Raw genomic sequence first — 18,508 nt, forward strand, 5'->3', positions numbered from 1 at the left:
TATGCTGAAGACGACATCCAGCAGGCATTACAACTGTGACCTTCTATTAGGAGGTGTTGTGCTTTTTCATTCATCAGCAGAGAAATTTTCCCGATCTTGGTGGGTCTTCAGCACAGTCAAAACACGGGCAACAATTTAGTCATCGGACTTCCAGTTCCTGTGAATACATTTCTTGGAAATGGTTAAAAAAGGCCACCCATCATCTCTGACTGTGAATATTTGCTTGTGGTGTGGTTCATGTTATTTCACTGGTCATCTTAATTTTATCTTCGTTTCTCTTGGAGAGTTGATCTCAGTCTGACCTGTGCAGCTGTAGATCGTCATAGACTGTCCTCCATCTGAGCTCCAAACACACTCTGATAACCAGAACACATGGGCACACACTCACACATGCATACAGACATTGGGTAGAGAGTTTGAGCACTAATTCCCCAAATCCTGTGTGGGTTGTTAGTGCCAGTGCTGTCATCCAAGAATGTCAGCCGGCAGCAGCTGGTCACCGCTGTTACATATTTGTGTGTATGTGTGTGTGTGTCTTTGTGTTGTTGCATTCAGTAAGTGTGGTCAGAGTGCTGCATGCTATATTGATTTATGGACTCTTTGTCCCCCTTTGGTTGTTTGTTGTATTGAATGAGTAATTTTAATTTGCCATGAGCTGCAGATGGTTCCCGAGATATGGAAGCGATTTTTTTAACCTCACGTTTGACATCATAACACACTCCCTGCCCGCCTGCTCGAAAAAAAACTCTCAAATCCACAAAAAGTGTTAACTTCAACTTACAAACAGCAGATGTTTATGCGGAGCTCACATACTGTATGTAAGTCATCTGGAGGGGTTTCTAAAGTACCCAGCAGAGATTGAGAAAAGCGATACAGATGGACTGAGAATAGAGGACACAGAGAAAAATCCATCTTTCTCGCAATTTTCCCTCTCTCATTTTCTCGGTGTTTGATTCTCATGTTCTCTTTCTCCTGTATCACTGTTGGACAATCGTCAGAGAAAAGCTCTTTGTCTAATCTGATGTAGCTTCCCACAGGTACGTTGTGTTTTTGTACTGCTGTACCAGTCCAGACTAAAGAGGCTTTGAACTACCAGCATCCACCAGTATTTTTTCATGTATTTCCTCTAAGTAATATTTCAGAGACAAATATGAAGTATGCGAAAAAAGAAATAGAACTTACCTTTGCTATATTTTTTTTATTTTAAAGGTTCAATCAGATGTTTTTATTTAACAGAATTCAGATTAAACTACACTCTGTCAAGTTTGATGTTGCATTTTTAATTGGCTAGTATTCTGTTGGCTCTCAAATACAGGAAACCAAAAGCTATTCATTGAAATAAATAACAAACATGTGTTCCATCATACATAAATTATATCTCCTGACAACCAGGAGGTTTTAAAATCATTTTGGTGGTGGAATATCCCTCAGTCTGACATGATCTCACCCAGTTTATTTGTTCCTCCTCTATTTTTTTAATAATTTCTCATTGTACGAATGTGTATGTGCAACATAGGAAGCAGAGAATATGGACGCAAGGATTGCTGCATTGGAAGCCAGCTTGAAGAATATGGTGTATGAATATGTCTGCCGCTCACTTTTCAAGGTAATAAAACATACTGACCCCATTTTGAAAGGCCGTTTTTTTAACACAGAGCCTATGTGCCTAACATTTTAGTCTAAGTGAGTAATGAAAATAACCTTTTTTTTTTAAATGACTCCAGTATGTATATCCTGCAGACCTGGAGTGGGCTGTAAGGTAATCCAACGGGGCAACTGACTACTGCGAAATGATGCGTATGGAAAGTGCATTTTGTCCTCACTCACAGGCTCAGATTGTTGTTCTAATTGTCCAACATCGTAATGGACAGACAGAATCAATGTCTGCAGCAGGTTTCACCCCTCTTGGAACAGCATTCTGATTTAGGAAAAGCTACTTAGGATTTATCCTCGTCTTTGCCTGGCAGCAGTCATCCTGGTCAAAGTGGTCACTGCAGACCTGAGGGTGGCAAGTGCAGTGCATCGATAGGAGTGTTAGCATCCGTATGTTGTGCAACTAGCCACTCCTTGCCACATCGAGTCCAAATCAGCAACTGAACTCTCAGAAGATTTCAGAGTGAGATTTCTCCCTGAGTCAGAGTTTGACACAGACCACAACAAGCATTGCAAGATCAAGAACAGACAGACATTTATTTTTTTCGTTTAAGTTGTGTTGTCGAACAATTATAATAACATTGTGGGCAACAATGGCAGGCATTTCTGTGTTTTATTTTTTTAAGGGCTTGCCGTTGAATTTTATGTCTAACAACTGTTGATGGGTGTAAATGAATTAATTTCTTGAGCTACAAAAAGAAGCTTTTTTTTTTTTTTTTTAATTATTCCACATCCCCAGATGCCTACACCAGAATAGAATGAACTCAGTGAAATTATGTTTATTTTGTTTAATCATAATCTTTTGCTTGTAGTTCATCCAAACAAATCTACTTAACTTGAAGTGGATAAATTAGGTAAAGTATTTCTAAAAATGGTGATTCACAAATAAATATCTAGTATTCAAAAGAGCTCAAAATTCATCCTATTACTTGAAAAAGAAAATAAATATTACCGTCCCACTCTATGGATTAAGGTGTAGATGTTGCCTGAGTATTGTGAGATTTAGTGCCTGGACCACACTCCCAATTTAGCCGGTCTAGCTTTATATTTTTGATCAAAATGTAAATTAGTCCTGTTCTTATTTGATTCCCCAATATTTCATTCAGTAATTTTAAGAGACTCCTGTAGCGGGTGAGGAAAATGAGAGGCACGAAGAAAGAAGCATCCTTTGCACAAACCCTTTGTTTAGAATTTTTAACTTTGAATTCTCTATTCAAACAAATTCAAGACAAATAAATGCTTCAAAATCCATGAGTTTGTTGTTTTATGACATATTATCTTTATTATTTTTTGCTGTAGAACACAATGTATTAAGCTACTGTTAACCACAGATCCTATTTCAGGTATTTAACCCAATCAAAAAAATAACTGACTTTGACATGAAGGAAGCGGATGTTCATTCTTGCTAACCATTTTGTGGGATTTAGGACTCATTCCAGCTCCACCCGGTTCTTACCATAAGTCAGTCTCTCTCTCATTCTGTCCGTCTCAGGCTGACCAGCTGATGTTCGCTATGCACTTTGTCAAGGGCATGTATCCTGAGCTCTTCCAGGAGAATGTGAGTATGCCTTTAGGTTTACTTTTTAGGATTTTACTGTATCAATAATAGTTATGTTTGGAAACAAACAATGCATATAAAATTTTGACTTGTGGCTAACTGTCAAACAACCACGGCGCTACTATTTTTTTGTAGGAATGGGAAGTCTTCACTGGCTCTATTGTTGGAGAAATGTTTCGAAAAGAGGTAGGAGGGCATCTTTGTTTCTGAGATTATAGAGAATAAAGCACTAGCCCTCTTGAACTTGTGCTCCCCCTCTGCTTCTCTCTCTCCCCTCCAGGAGTTCCCGTCTTGGATAGATCAAGAGAGACATGGAGCAGTGGCCATCTTTAAAGTAAACACACCGAAATACACACATGCAGTTTTATTAATGCCCAACACAAAATAAACGTGTACACTGTTTCTCATGTGCCATGTTCTGGACTCAATTGGACTCAGTTTTGATTGATTGATTGATTGATCAAATTTGATTAATGTTCTACCTGATATCTGCCTTATTTAAGGGCACCTTTTCCAGTATGTTCATCACATGGTCAATAATTAGGTGTTCGTACAATTGTGTGACAAACTGCAACAATTAGGGGAAAAAAACAACAACATTGTAATGTGAATAATTATTGGCACAGAATAGGAAATACACATTTGACTAGAGTGCCTGTTCTACCGTGGTATAAAGAGTAGAGCTATTTGTCCAGAATGGTTTCCTCATTTGATTTTCACCTTCGCTACTCTCCTTTGTCAGGCGACGTTTCCAGCTCTCTACCAGTCCCTGTGTTTGAACGACTCAGACCTTTGGCTGTCCTTCGCACAGAGCTCACACTGTGAACAGGAAATCCCGTCCGCCATTGCCAAGAAGATTACTCCCTTCCAGCAGGTCAGGCATCAATCAAAAAATGGAATTTGAAAAATGAAACTTACTGTTTACAAAGAATATCAGGAAACTAAATAATTGAATTGCTTAGGTATTTGTTACTTAAACCTTGAAATTAGTGATTTCTTTCTGAATTATTGGTTGCAGTTTCAGCATGAAAGCGTAATCCCGCTGACAGATTACCTCATTCTGATCTGTTCTAAATTTGGATGCCCCACCTCACATGGAAATTCATTGTGCAGAATGTGACCAAATGTACTGGCATTTCCCATTAGAATATTTTTACATGGCACACATTTTTAGTTGTGGCACTGTTATTTGGTATGTGTGCATTGCCCATCTGTGTTTATGTGTTTTTGTTCTCTTTTCTCTCCAGATGCTGCTGGTTCAAGCAGTCAGACCTGACCGTTTGCAGAGCGCCATGGCGGCCTTCGCCTCTCAGGCTCTTGGTAGGTGTTTTCATACTGGGGCTTTACTTTCTTATACATAAATTGTACTCATGAAAGAAGTTACAAGAGATGTTACATTCACAATATTCATCACTCAGGGCAACTACCCAAACTAGAAAAGAGTCCTATATTAGTAATATTGCACAAGATTTCTTCATTTCCTTATTTTCCCTCTGTTGGCCTGGGTCTTTTAAAATATAATTAACATAACATGACTTATCATGCACACCTTTGAAGTTTAGAAAGAAAAAGCCCTAACAAACTGGCTTGAATAATAGAGTGCTGGTTTTTAAAAAAAAACAAAAGGCAGTTGAGCAGAATGTGAACATTATTTATGTCTAATGTTCAGTAAGTCGGCGGCCGTCTGCATACTCGTGTCATTCGTCTGAATAATGAGCTGTAAACATCATAGCTGAGTAGATCTTCCTTCATCCACTTTGCTAAACTGCTTTCTCTCTGCACCCATTCTTCTATAAAGACAATTTCCACAAGCGCCCTCTGCTTTCACACTTCACTCCAGCTAAGTATTCTCAAACAAAGCTTTTATGCAGTGCATTTGTGCCATCATTTTTTTTGGATCATATCAGCATGATTTCTTTTAATGGTACTTATTTCCATCCTTTCTCTTCGTTGCTTTGATCATAGTGAGAATGCTCCTGTCCTTGAGTACAAAAAATATCCAGTTTCCGCAGTTCTCAACATACACACAAGCATCCGCATGGGGTGGGATGTCGCTGGAGAGTACTCCCAATATTGTGCTTAATGAGTCCATTAGTTCAGTCAAGATAATCCTAATGGTGTTTTGGCTTCTTACTGCATTATCCGGGATGCAGCTAATTGGGGTCAGGTGAGACTAATGCAGGTGTTCATGTATGTGCATGAAACACATATTCACTTGTGTGACTGTAAGGAGTCATTTTATTCACCACAAAAATATAGCATCAGTAATTAACACTGTTTACTTTCAACCAAACTGTTTTTTATTGCCCCACATGTTGAGCCCACAGCATTGACATTATGACAGTGACACCTTGTCTGTTATGCTGTTTTGTTTAAGTGAATATGTGAATAAGTTAAACGGTTACCATTCACTTTGTAGTCTCTAAATCAGTGGCCTTCCACCTCTGTGAGTCACGGCGCCAGAAAAGCAGTCTAGCCTTATAGATTTAAAGGCCTTAGATCGGTTTCATAGTTTTTATAGTTTATTCTTGTTTTCTGTGGTTTTATGTCCAGGCAACCTTTGACCCTCACTTGCTCAATAAAATCTATGCCAGAAAAAAATTATATCCTTGTTCCAAATTGTAGTTTTGAGAGTTGTTTTTTTTTTTTTTTTTTTTTTTTTCCTCAAACAACCATTTGGCAACCCCCATAAATAGTCTTAACACAGCTGTGGAGGTCCTGATCCACAGATTTAGAATCGCTGCTAAATCCACAATATATCTGGCCACCGCTCTATTCAAGAGTGCAAATGACCTGTCAGTCTTTGTGTCATGACCCCACACTAAAGCCATGCCAAACAATGAGCAGGATGCAATTGTAGGGTGGCCTCATCTACTGATCCAGGTTTAAAACACTCTGCCCCGTGTGAGGCTCGAACTCACGACCTTCAGATTATGAGACTGACGCGCTGCCTACTGCGCCAACGAGGCTGTGAATGAGCCTGAAAATACTGAGTACAAAAACAACTACAAAAATCCCTGCAATTTAGTCATTTATCTTGGAAATAGCAGACAGGCGAATGGCAGCTGAGATTTAAGTGCTTTGACCAGCAGCAGTCTTGACCTTCTGCATCAGGAAGGAATGAGTGAGAATGAGTAAGTTTTTCAGCTACAGTTTTAGTGTGTTTAATTGTAAAAGTTAACACCGACCTCGAACTCGAGATGTCGATTCATGTCTGAGACTTTGACTTGAATCGCTCATGTGACTTGGCCTCATCCTGAAAAGACTTAAGATGAGGCAACATTCTTTACTTGGAGTGAAACATTAAGGAATTATCTATCCTCTCCTGCCTCTCACTAGACTGTACATCAGGCTGCAGGGTTTTTTTTGTCTGAGCAGACTTCTTGTTTACTAGGCACACGTCACGGAACTCTCCTTCCCATTTCATTTACTTTTTGATCCAAGTATAAAACACTCTGCCCCGTGTGAGGCTTGAACTCACGACCTTCAGATTATGAGACTGACACGCTGCCTACTGCGCCAACGAGGCCCCGCACACTCTTGGATGTTTTAGCAGAGAAAAAAGTTACAGATAAGGCAATTACCCCAAAGAGAGGGTCAAACTTAATGAGACTAATTTGCTGCCTCCTCCAGCCCCGTGCTAACCTGCTATTACACTCCGCCATGACTGATGTGATCACTAGTGGTCCACCTTAATCACATCACTTCACACTGAAATGTTTTCGAAGCTGAACCATGGAAATTGTTTCACTGATGTTTAAAATAGAAACCTACAGCCACAGCAGAAATCAAAATGGGGAGACGATGTGGACAGATTGAGGGAAGGCTTTCCCACTCATGGGAAAAGTTATAATGACTGAGATTCAGTGTCAGCTGTGGTTCACATGCTACATTGCTGCTAATAATAATTCTGGGGCATTGAAGGGGACACTCCACCCTGAGTGTGTACGTCTACCTTCTGTACTTTTTGTTCTTTTGCTCCTTGTTTTGCAGTAATTTTCTCCTTTCACCCTCTAGTTTTTCATTGTAATTGGTTGTTTTTTTTATTCTTTTTTTTCTTTCAACCTGCTTTTCTTGAAACTGTGAAATTTGGTTTTCAACATATCAGACTGACACACTTTTGACTGCAGCAACAATGCTGTCTATGCTGAGTATTTCCTCCTCTGTGTGGAAAATAAAGTGTTTTTCTAGGTGCTTTTTTCCCCTCTTAGAATATCAGTTTATGATTTCAGTCCATCTTTGAATATTTGTGCTTCATTGTCCCAAATTGACCCTGTCGTTTCTGGGTTTGGTTTTGATTCTCCTGAAACTTCTGTGACAAGCTCCCAAAACCTAACATGTAGAAGTTACAAGTTTATAGTGAAGAGAAAAATACAGATTATATGAGGTTATGTCAGCAGTAACACATCAGTCCAGGGTAGCTTTGCCTGAAATGTTGCACTTATATAGAACATTAATTTCTTCCCAGAGAAGTTGGTAACTCTGGGCAAAGAATCAGTTAATTTACAAACTGAGTCTTCAATGTGCTGCAGTTTGAATTTGATTGCAGTTATGTGTCCTGTCAAAAGATTTATGTAGACTTTAGTGGCTTTCTGCATCCGGTAGAATATTCTCCAAATTTACATTCACATGTCAAGTATCTTTTGCACTGTTGCGTTCATCCGGGTTCAAAAACACTCTGCCCCGTGTGAGGCTTGAACTCACGACCTTCAGATTATGAGACTGACGCGCTGCCTACTGCGCCAACGAGGCTGTGTAAAACATGAAAGCATTTGCAAATCCACTACTGGTGTTTTAAATGACGGGGGGGTGGTGGGCAGTGCAGGGGTCTATACACCAACTTGGTAACTTTTGTCACAGATTCACTTTTATGGTAAATTGAGTCTTGTCAGCTTACATTTAGTAGCACACAGGGTTTTTTTTTTTCTTTCTGGTTCATGTTCGATAAATCTTTGTGTTTATTATCTCCCTCACTTTAAGAGCCTGGTGGCACGGTGCTGCAGTGGTCAGAACTGTCGCCTCACAGCAGGAAGGTTCTGGGTTCGGGCCCCAGCTGGAACACAGGATCTTTCTGTGTGGAGTTTGCATGTTCTCCCTGTTCCTGCATGGGTTCTCTCCCACTACTCTGGCTTCCTCCCATAGTCCAAAGACATCAAGAGAGGACGAGGTTAATCTGATACTCTAAATTGACAGTAGGCTTGGCTGTGAGTGTGAATGGTCTTTATGTATTGGACTGGTGACTCGCCCAGGGTGAATCCTGCCTCTTGCCTGAAGGCTGCTGGGATAGGCTCCAGCCCCCCCTGCGACCCTCAACAGGATGAGCAGTAGAAAATGGTGGACGGACTTTAAAAATCTGCTCCATGTGAGGCCCAAACTCTTGACCTTCTGATTACAAGACTGACATGCTGCCTGCTGTGCCAACAGGACCGCAAATGTGCTTGTGTAACACTGGTAAAAACTAACAATTTAAAATTTGCAGGATCTTCCATCAGCCCATCTTTCTATCTGAAGGTGCTCCACACATTGAATCTGTTGTTATTTTCTTATTTCATTCTCAGTTTATTTAATGTAATTGATTTTTCTGAAATTGCCCAGTGTGAGGCTCACAAGCGTAGACTCCTGATTATGACAATGACACGCTTTTATACTGCACCAAAGAGCCTGGGATGGTGTCAGTAGAAGAAATGGAAACCACAACCACTCCAGAATGGATTCTTTGTGTGTGTGTGTGTGTGTGTGTGTGTGTGTGTGTGTGTGTGTGTGTGTGTGTGTGTGTGTGGTAGTGTGTGTGTGTGGTAGTGTGTGTGGGTGTGTGGTAGTGGGTGTATCAAAGGTTTGTCTGGGTGTCTTTGCGGTGATTTTGTGTTTCCAGTTAATTCCCTAAAAGGGCCAGTGTCACTTCTTTGTCTCTCTCTGGTGTCTGCAGCTCTAATAAAACAAACACACTATCATGTTAAAAGAGATTCAAACTCCTTGAACACAGCAAATCCTCTGTTGAACTTGTAGTGCGTGCTTGAGGTGGGTGAGGGTGTTCGTGTGAAAGGAAGAGAGAGACACACAAATAACAACAACAACAACGACACAAGAGAGGAAAAAAAGATTGTCTGTTTGTGCATGTGTGTTTGGCTGTAAATCAGTATGCTAATGAGGCATGGTCTGTAATCCTCTTACAACTAATCTCACTCAATCCCCCCAGTCCAGGCCTGGGCATTGCTCACGCACACAGTCATGCCTGGTTGAATACAACCACACACACACACACTCACTCACTCACTCACTCACTCACTGGTCTACTCACTGCATTTCTCAAAAATACAAACCATCTTTCACACACATTAAAAAAAAGCTCCAGTTGTGTTATGGTTCACCATCATTCAAAGAAGACACCGTTTTTATTGAAATCTGAATTTAAATGAAGATGTATCACATCTACTGTATTGCAGTTGTGATAATAGAAAACCTTGAATGTCAAGTGTTGCATACGTGTGCCTGATGACTAAATCTTAGCACCGATGCATTTGAACCACAGAGACACTCTGGTTTTTTTTAGCCTCCTCTTTCCTTTGGTTGTGTGTCACAAAAGCCAAGGTGAACTTTGCCTTTGAAAGACGGACAATGGCAGTTTGCAGCGCGAATACTGATTACCTGCCCGTGTCAAAGGTCGTTGTGTGTGCAGGCATGTTCTGTAAACGCTCCCTATTTATTTTTATTTTTTCCAGTCAGATATCACAAACCATGCGGTCAGATGAATGTTTTTCTTAGTGTTGCCATGGTGATACAGCAAAAGGTCACTCTGAGATGTTCTCCAGCAAGACCTGTGCGTGTGTGTGTGTGTGCGCCTCTGTGTGTTTATGTACCTATGAATTAACTCATGTCCAAAAGAGATGTCTGCTGACACATGAATAACAGTTTTCTAACACTGGCACTAGTGGTGTGTGTGTGCTTGTATCGCAGCCTGAGTGCCACTATTAGTTCGTATCTGATATGTGATTCAATACATTACAGCAGGATTAGAGTGTAATGCTCGCTGTGAAAATACACACACAGACACGCAGATATCCAGTCACACTTAGACACATGGACAAAGAGCCTGGCTTCTCAACACCAGGGGGCTGACAAGGTTTTCTTCTGCTACAAGCTATGCTACTTCTGCTGCTGCATACCTAGCACTCAGTATGCACAGCACATCATCCTCCTAATCTCTCCTTCACTGTTTGTCTCACTGTCTTTTTCTTCTGCCTCTCTCTCCATCAGCTCTTACACTTTTTTTTAAATTCCCCTCAACCTCCTCCCCCTCTTTACTTCTCTTTGGCACAGTCTACCCCTCCTTGCCATATTCTTATTTTTTTATTTGATTCTCTAAAATGCCTCCCCCTCCTCTCTCGTCTGCCCTTACCTAGCGAGGCTGATACTACATTCTTTAATTTGCTTGTAATGTCTCAGTGCACCCCTCCATTTCAGCCTACCCAGACACTTTTTAAGTAGCAATGAAATTTCAGTATGACATTGAAACACATTTTATTGATGTTCTCACAAATCTCTTCTCATTTTGTCACCAGGTATGAAAGAGCTCTCCCCTCCTCCTCTGAACCTGCGGCGTCTCTATACTGAGACCCTGGAATGGGAGCCAGTGTTGATCATCATCTCTCCAGGGGCCGACCCTTCTCAGGAGCTCGCTGAACTCGCTGCAGAAACTGTGGGCAAGGATCAATATCACGAGGTAGAAAATTCCTGAATGAAACAGTGAAATAATTTCAAATTATAAGCCAGTGGAAGTTTTTATTCTCTTTTTTAAAAGCCAGGTCAAATCTACAGAACAGTGGATTGTGAAAATGGAAAAATTTAGAGTGCAAGCGCTTGAATGATTGCTGCACTATTTTGAGGCATCACTCACTGTTCCAAGCTAGTTGGATACAGATAGATAGATATGTATATCTATATATATGTATATATATATAGATATACATACATACATATCTATATATATACATATGTATGTATGTATACATATATAATACATATATGTATACATATAGATATGTATGTATCTATCTATCTATCTATCTATCTATATGAGATATATATATCTCATATATATATCTCATATATATATGATATATATGATATATATATGATATATATGATATATATGAGATATATATATGTATGTATATATATGTATGTATGTATATATATATATGTATGTATGTATATATATGTATGTATATGTGTATATATGTATGTATATATATATATATATATGTATGTATGTATGTGAGATATATGGAGTCCAACCTGTCTTTCTTATTCTACATTTTCCTCCTCTTGATCTGATTTTACAGACTATTATTTGTTAGGAGGAGTGAGTGAGTTTAAGAAATAAATTAACGTGATTATCACTCGCAGAGCTGTGTAGAAAACATTCATCAAGAACAGCCCCTCATTTATTTGCCAATACTGACTTCCAGTTTCATTGTTTGAAATTACAAGCAGGAGTCAGATCATATCAGCTGTGGCTAATTAATATTTATTTTGTTTGTAACTTGATCGCAGAGCAAAATTAAACGTGACTGTCATTGTGTTATGTCTGGGTGCACATTCAAATGAGACTGTGACGGAAAAAGCTTCCTTCTATTTCTTAATGTAGGAACTCTAGGATCTCTAATGTGGGAACTTTTTTATGGTAAATATTGTGCATTTGCTGATGCAGATTGAAATATGGAATCAGAATATCTGCCCTAACCTCCTAGACTTAAATGTTCCAGCACACTGTGTCTGAGTCTTGATTCTTCCTCCCTGTCTGTCTAGATCTCGATGGGTCAGGGACAGGCGGATGTGGCTTTAGCTACGCTCAGAGAATGCTCCAGAAATGGAGACTGGCTTTGCTTGAAAAATCTTCACCTTGTTACTGCATGGTTACCTCTTCTTGAAAAAGTAGGTACCCTGACTTTGAGTATGTTTTCTTGTATGTTTTCCTATTTTATTTTTATTATTTTTTTGGATTATCACTGAACAAATGGGCAACTGAAGTATTTTTACTGTAAAACACTGCAGACACATTTGAGCAAAGCCAGGTCTGCATTTGAAGCTGACATAAATACATTTGATACAAATACAAGGTACAATCAGTCAGCAATAGGACTAAAATTAAGTAAAAATACCTCATCCAAATTGTATACCTCCGTGGTTTGTGCCTGTCTCATCTTCTCAGGACTTTTGTGGTAAATTTGAAGACATTCCCTCAAGGTGTTCCTGAGATATTGTCTTAACACGAATGGGAAGAATGGACAAACCTTTAATATAACAGCTGTCACCAGTGTGGAGGCATAAAAATACCTCCTAGAAAAGTGTCCAGTCAACAGTCCGTTGAAATAAGTCCAGTGGAATAAATCCCAAATGATACAGCCACTGAAAAGAGTCCAGCCAAACACGTCTACCATCACTTCTTCACTTCAGCTCCAGGCGGGTCAGTCAGGGTTTGGGGAGGGGGGTAGTGGACCAGAGAGCCTGCATTTAAACTATGTCTGTAATTTCTAGTTTCTCTCTACTTGTCAGTGTTTATCTGTAATAATACAACACCCCTCCACACACCCACACACACAAGAACACATTCTGCCGGTAGAAACTCAAATTTCCATATCTAAAATTACCTTCTGTCCTTTACCTGCATATACACATTTTGCATTCCACCAGCCAGCCCACGTTGTGATGTTGTTTTTGTGTCTCAGTTTCTTTGACCAGATGTTTGTGTATTTGTCACTAGGCACATCTGCATACCTCCATATACCCCCCATGGTAGTAAAGTAGAAATATATGTTTTTATCATTGAGTGAATATATTTATGTCATATAAGTGGGTTTCAATGTGTGTTTCACCTCCTTTGTGTGTATCTGTGTTTTTCCTGGGGTTGTGTTTAGTGCTGCCTCACCGTAGCAGGTCATATCTCACTGGGAGGCACAGCTGTTGGCAGTGATTAGTGTGAGTGTGCGCGTTTGTTTGTGTGTGCGCGAGTCTGTGTGTCCATCCTGGGGTTAGTCAGACATCCCCTCTGTCCACTGTTGTCTGTTGTTCCAGTGCGACCTAAACCTTGGCTCATTAAAGATCTCCTCGTCTATCTTTTCTGCTCTCTCTCTCTCTCTCTCTCTCTCTCTCTCTCTCTCTCTCTCTCGCTCCACTCCCTTCCCTCTCTCTACTGTCCTCCTACTATTTCATTTTGCGTTTACCCAGGTTTTCTTCATTTTCTTTTTTTGGGGCTATCTTTCCACGACTTTTCTTACTGTAACATTTATCTTGTAATATTGCAAAACTAACACCCTCTTTCAGTTCCCCTTTATCACCGCGCTTCTTTGTCTCGTTCTTGTCCATTTGCCGAGAGGTCTCTGCAGTCGAGCTTGAAATGAAAAAGTGGCGCAACGAGGGAATGAGGGAGACAGTGTGCATAGGAGAGAAAGAATGAAGAGGCAGTGGATGTGAGAGCAACAATATAAAGAAAGATGAACTGGGCCTCAGCGGGCAGGTGGACATATTACCAAGAGAGCACTTTTCATCAGGATCTACTTCTATAGCTGTCAATCAGCTTTTTACTGTATCTCTGAATGTATTTCCCTCAGTTTTTGGTTTGGTTCAGTCATCTGTCTCACCACTCCTTCCCTCCTGCAATATATCTGTTGGTCAGTTAGAGAAAGAAAGAGCGAGAGACAAAGAAGGAAAGCGGTCAGTGTTCATAATTGAAGTTGGCAGTGCAGATGTCGTCTCCTCCCCATCCGCTCAGATCCTTCCACTCGCACTGTTTCCTTGATCTCATTCTATCTCTGCTCACTGTTTCATGATACTGTGCATGCATCTCATCTCTCAGTGACACTATCATATAGTCTAGTGGAACTGTGATGACAACACATACAGCGCGTGCGCGCGCACACACACACACACACACACACACACACAGCAGGAGGTAGAGCTCTGTCCTTCAAGGCATGTCAGTTCCTGTGTTTGATTTTCTGTGATCATGTGTGCATCGATGAGAATGAATTGGGTGTTCCAAATGAAGCAGAAACACATTGATCAGAAGTGTGTGTGTGTGTGTGTGTGTGTGTGTGTGTGTGTGTGTGTGTCTCTGTGTCTCCGCGAGTGCTCAATCAGATGACGGAAGGACCCTACAGTGCCAGCATGTTATTTTTAACCACGGATCTTTGAAAAAGAGATGAGGGAAAGAGTGTAAGACGAGAAGTAAGAGAGACAAAGATGGAATTTGAGATGGAGAGAGTGATGAAAAAGACAGAAACAAATATGTAGAACTGAATAGAGTGCTGTTGTCACCAAGGAGAATCCGTTATTGTGAACAAAAGGGTGCAGAACCAAAAGGAAAACAAGAAAAGTCAAAGACGAAAAGAAACAAATATATTTTTTAAATTCATTTACCTGTGAATGGAATAAGTGTACAGCATGTTTGTCTGGAGATGCATTTGTGTGCAACTGGTTAATGAAGTGGTGCTCAACAACTGTAAAGTCATTCTCATTATGACATCTACATGACATTTACTATTTTTCTGGCAACTTCACTTTTGCTTCTCACATTGTAACACATGATCTTTAGTTTTGATAAAAAGACATGTTGTGAGGCGGCATGTGCAGTGGTCAGCGCTGTCTCCTTACCGCAAGAAAGTTCTGGATTCGAGCCCCGGCTTGGGCACGGGATCTTTCTGTGTGGAGTTTGTATGTTCTCCCTGTGCCTGCATGGGTTCTCTCTGGTACTCCGACTTCGTCTTGACCTTGGATTTTAGTCACCTGACATCACACCTTTAACCAAATATGAACTTGCAACAATGTTGGTAGCCAGCCGGGTGCCTGCTCATGACAATTGGTGAATGTTACACAGTCTTTACAGAGGTAAACTGCATCCCTCCCTCATGGACCAATCGATTAGTTGCACCGTTGGGACATCATCTTGATGACATGATGACACGCACACACAAGCGCACACACACACACACACACATACACACGTGCACTGTCTCATAGGGGGAACACGATACCAACCACATACTGCGGTGGCTAGTAATCAGATACAGTACTCTAGGTTTATATTCCTACTGTACTCTGTTGAAGGCAAATTATTCATTTGTGAATATATGTCTGCCTTTTAATGGTTGAAGGGTGCGTGTGTGTGTGTGTGTGTGGTGTGTTTGTGTAATTTGTGTGCAATGTGTCATAATCTCAGTCTTTCAAATATCCATTGTCCACAGGAACTAAACGTGCTACATCCGAAAGCAGGATTCCGTCTCTGGTTGACCGCAGAAGTTCACCCCAGGTTTCCTCTCATACTGCTGCAGTCCAGCCTCAAGATTACTTATGAGGTGTGCACGCACACATACACACACACACACACACAAACACACACACACACACACATACACACTGTAGGATATATAAGGGCTTTGTGCTTTTGCAATGTATGTAGGTTCATAAATATGTTTGTCTTTCATCTTCTGTCTACTCATTACAGCCATATATGTAGTGCATTTCAAAGGAGCTGCAGAAGCATACAGCTTGTGCGTTAGTGATCCATGCTTTAGTCCTCGGTGTGTATCTGATGGGAGTCACGCTCGAGGGGTTAGCCACTTCAGCAACCAAGCGTGCAGCCCAAACAGCCTCACTCTGTCTCTTTCTCTCTGTTTTTCTTATTCTCACTCAGACACACTTACATGGGGAAGTGCTATGTCCACACACACACACACACACACACACACACACACACACACTCAACAATGTCTATGTTACTTCAATGTATTATTCCTGGAAATAACAAAAGTAACATGTCACATCAGAGATTTACTGAATGGTTTTCAAGAACCTCTTATTGAACCATGTCAAGGAGAAACCAGATCACTGTCTCATCGCTTTTGAGTGAAAAAGAAACGCATTCTTGAAATGCAACAGAAAATGTCCCTCAAACACAGATATGTTAACATAATCAAAAGTTAACAATCATCTTTCCAGCCTCCCCACTGAGCATTTAAACTTCCCAACAGCTCATGTGTGTATGAAGGCCTGTATATTGTCCACATCGATCTTGTAACCCCAGGCCCTGGGTGGGGGGGGGCTGCCTGCCCCTTCGACTCCTCCTTCTGCACTGAAAGGATCCTGGTTGGCAGCAGCAGTTTGTGGACCAGAAGGTTGGGGAGAGGTGGGCTTCGGCAGAGGGATGTGTAGAACTACTTCCAGGAGCTGCAGCCTCAGTTGTTCAATTTCATTCCTCAGTTTCGCATTTTTCCACCAATCGGCTGATTCTCCTCTCCAGCGTGGCTCTCTCCTTGAGCAGCTGGACTTCATGATTAATGTATTGGATGATCTGGTCCGCCTTGGTGGTCCATTGTTTCAGCCTCATCGAAACATTGTAATATCTCTCTATATTTATGTCTACAATAGTACTTTGGTGTCCCCCCTCAGGAACTGGTTTTGAGAAATCTTTGTCTCATCCAACAGTAAACTTTAATATCCACCCTGTGGACCCTGCTATCACCTATAATCATCCTGGATTTTGTTTTCATGACATTGTGTTTTATTTGTATTCACATTATCATTGGACTATTATTATTGTTAGCAGGACATATTTGAGTTGCTAACTGGGGTATATGCTTCATGCTCTTTTCAACTGATTTTGTTCAAATTTGTTTTGGTGTCTCTAAGGTCAAAGAGCCTGGCTCTTCATGCTGTCCAATGTGGTAAAATGATTTTTAGCCAGATATTTACTGTTTGATTTCTATCTTAATATAAAATAGGACTGTGATGATCCTCCTCTGACTGTGGTTCCTGACTTTAATCTGTTAGGTTCCAGACTGTGATCTATTACCTTCATCTCTGACTGCTTTACTCACTTCATACATATAGTACAAACAGACAGTATCAAAGAGGTGCATGTACAGACATTTGTATAAGCAATCTTCATGTCTATACCTCTTGTCGAGGTCTAACCTCCCCCTCTGTTCCCTTTTAGGCTCCTCCTGGGTTGAAGAAGAACCTGTTGAGGACCTATGAGTCCTGGACTCCAGAGCAGATCAGTAAAGGTCTCGTCTCTTCTCTTCTCTTCTCTTCTCTTCTCTTCTCTTCGCTGCTCTGCTGTACTCTGCTGTACTCTGCTCTCCTGTCTCAATGTTTTTTTTTCATGCTGATGTTAATTGTGTTGGTGTAGGAGGCATCCTGGCCAGAGCCCAGTCTCTCTTCTGTCTGGCCTGGTTCCACGCTGTCTGCCAGGAGAGACGCAACTACATACCGCAGGTACAATACACAGACATTACGATATTGACAAAAGTGGTCAAAATTGTCCATTTTCCTCCCATGAAAATCAAACACAAACAAGTGATAAATGATCAAATTAAAAGATTTGTTTACGCTGCTGCAATGGTTCTACTTTTTATCATCTCCGCCACAGATTCATCCTATCTGCATTCCAGCTGTGTTCTAACATTATTCTTTCAGTGTTAAGTTTGAAAAACAGCCTGGAGCAAAAGATATAAAATAGCAACCACCAAAACACCACTACTGCCCTCCATGTTCCTTTCTGTTATACTGTTTGTTTACACTGTTTTCTGGAGGGGTGACTGCATTCGTGACATAGAATGTGATGCACTAGAAAAACATCAGAAAAAAGCGACTCTTCAACTGCTTGCAGTGGGAAAGAGATCAATCGGCTTCTTTCCCTGGCATATATATATATATATATATATATATATATATATATATATATATACATATATACATATATACATATATATATATACACACACACACACACATATATATATATATATATACATATACATATATATACATATACATATATATACACATATACATATATACACACATACACATACATATATACATATATATACATATATACACATATATGTATATGTATATATGTATGTGTATATATATATGTGTATATATGTGTGTATATATGTGTGTATGTGTATATATGTGTGTATGTGTATATATGTGTATATGTGTATATATGTATATATATGTGTGTATATATGTGTGTGTATATATATATGTATATGTATATATGTATGTATATATGTATGTATGTGTATATATGTATGTATATGTATGTATATGCATGTATGTATTCATGTGTACGTGTATATATGTATGTTTGTATGTATATATATATGTATATGTGTGTGTGTGTGTGTGTGTGTGTGTGTGTGTGCGTATATTTCGGGGGTGCAGTAAGACATATTTTTTATAATCCAAATGGTTTAGAAAATCAAATGTAACAAGAATATCACTGAA

The 18,508-nt window shown here is 40.1% G+C and overlaps 1 protein-coding gene and 3 non-coding genes across 6 annotated transcripts in view; 1 reads left to right on the top strand and 3 right to left on the bottom strand.

Moving 5' to 3' along the window:
• dync2h1 (dynein cytoplasmic 2 heavy chain 1) overlaps positions 1-18,508 on the top strand; it is a 96,822-nt gene that overhangs the window by 59,327 nt on the left and 18,987 nt on the right. For all 3 annotated transcript variants that reach the window (XM_086215729.1, XM_086215731.1, XM_086215730.1), the window contains 11 exons: positions 1,517-1,606; positions 3,146-3,211; positions 3,347-3,397; positions 3,492-3,545; positions 3,954-4,085; positions 4,459-4,531; positions 10,771-10,931; positions 12,020-12,145; positions 15,454-15,564; positions 17,205-17,274; positions 17,400-17,485. In XM_086215729.1, coding sequence (XP_086071855.1) covers positions 1,517-1,606; positions 3,146-3,211; positions 3,347-3,397; positions 3,492-3,545; positions 3,954-4,085; positions 4,459-4,531; positions 10,771-10,931; positions 12,020-12,145; positions 15,454-15,564; positions 17,205-17,274; positions 17,400-17,485 — 1,020 coding nt within the window. The remainder of the gene's footprint in view (positions 1-1,516; positions 1,607-3,145; positions 3,212-3,346; positions 3,398-3,491; positions 3,546-3,953; positions 4,086-4,458; positions 4,532-10,770; positions 10,932-12,019; positions 12,146-15,453; positions 15,565-17,204; positions 17,275-17,399; positions 17,486-18,508) is intronic.
• trnam-cau (transfer RNA methionine (anticodon CAU)) lies at positions 6,108-6,180 on the bottom strand. The gene has a single exon. It is a non-coding gene; the product is annotated as a tRNA-Met (tRNA).
• Positions 6,668-6,740, bottom strand: trnam-cau (transfer RNA methionine (anticodon CAU)). Its single transcript has one exon. It is a non-coding gene; the product is annotated as a tRNA-Met (tRNA).
• On the bottom strand, positions 7,891-7,963 carry trnam-cau (transfer RNA methionine (anticodon CAU)). Its single transcript has one exon. It is a non-coding gene; the product is annotated as a tRNA-Met (tRNA).

This window comes from Aulostomus chinensis, chromosome 10 (genome assembly GCF_037954235.1).
Source record: "Aulostomus chinensis isolate RoL2024-O1b breed Wild chromosome 10, RoL_Achi_v1.0, whole genome shotgun sequence".
Classification (NCBI taxonomy): Eukaryota; Metazoa; Chordata; class Actinopteri; order Syngnathiformes; family Aulostomidae; genus Aulostomus; species Aulostomus chinensis.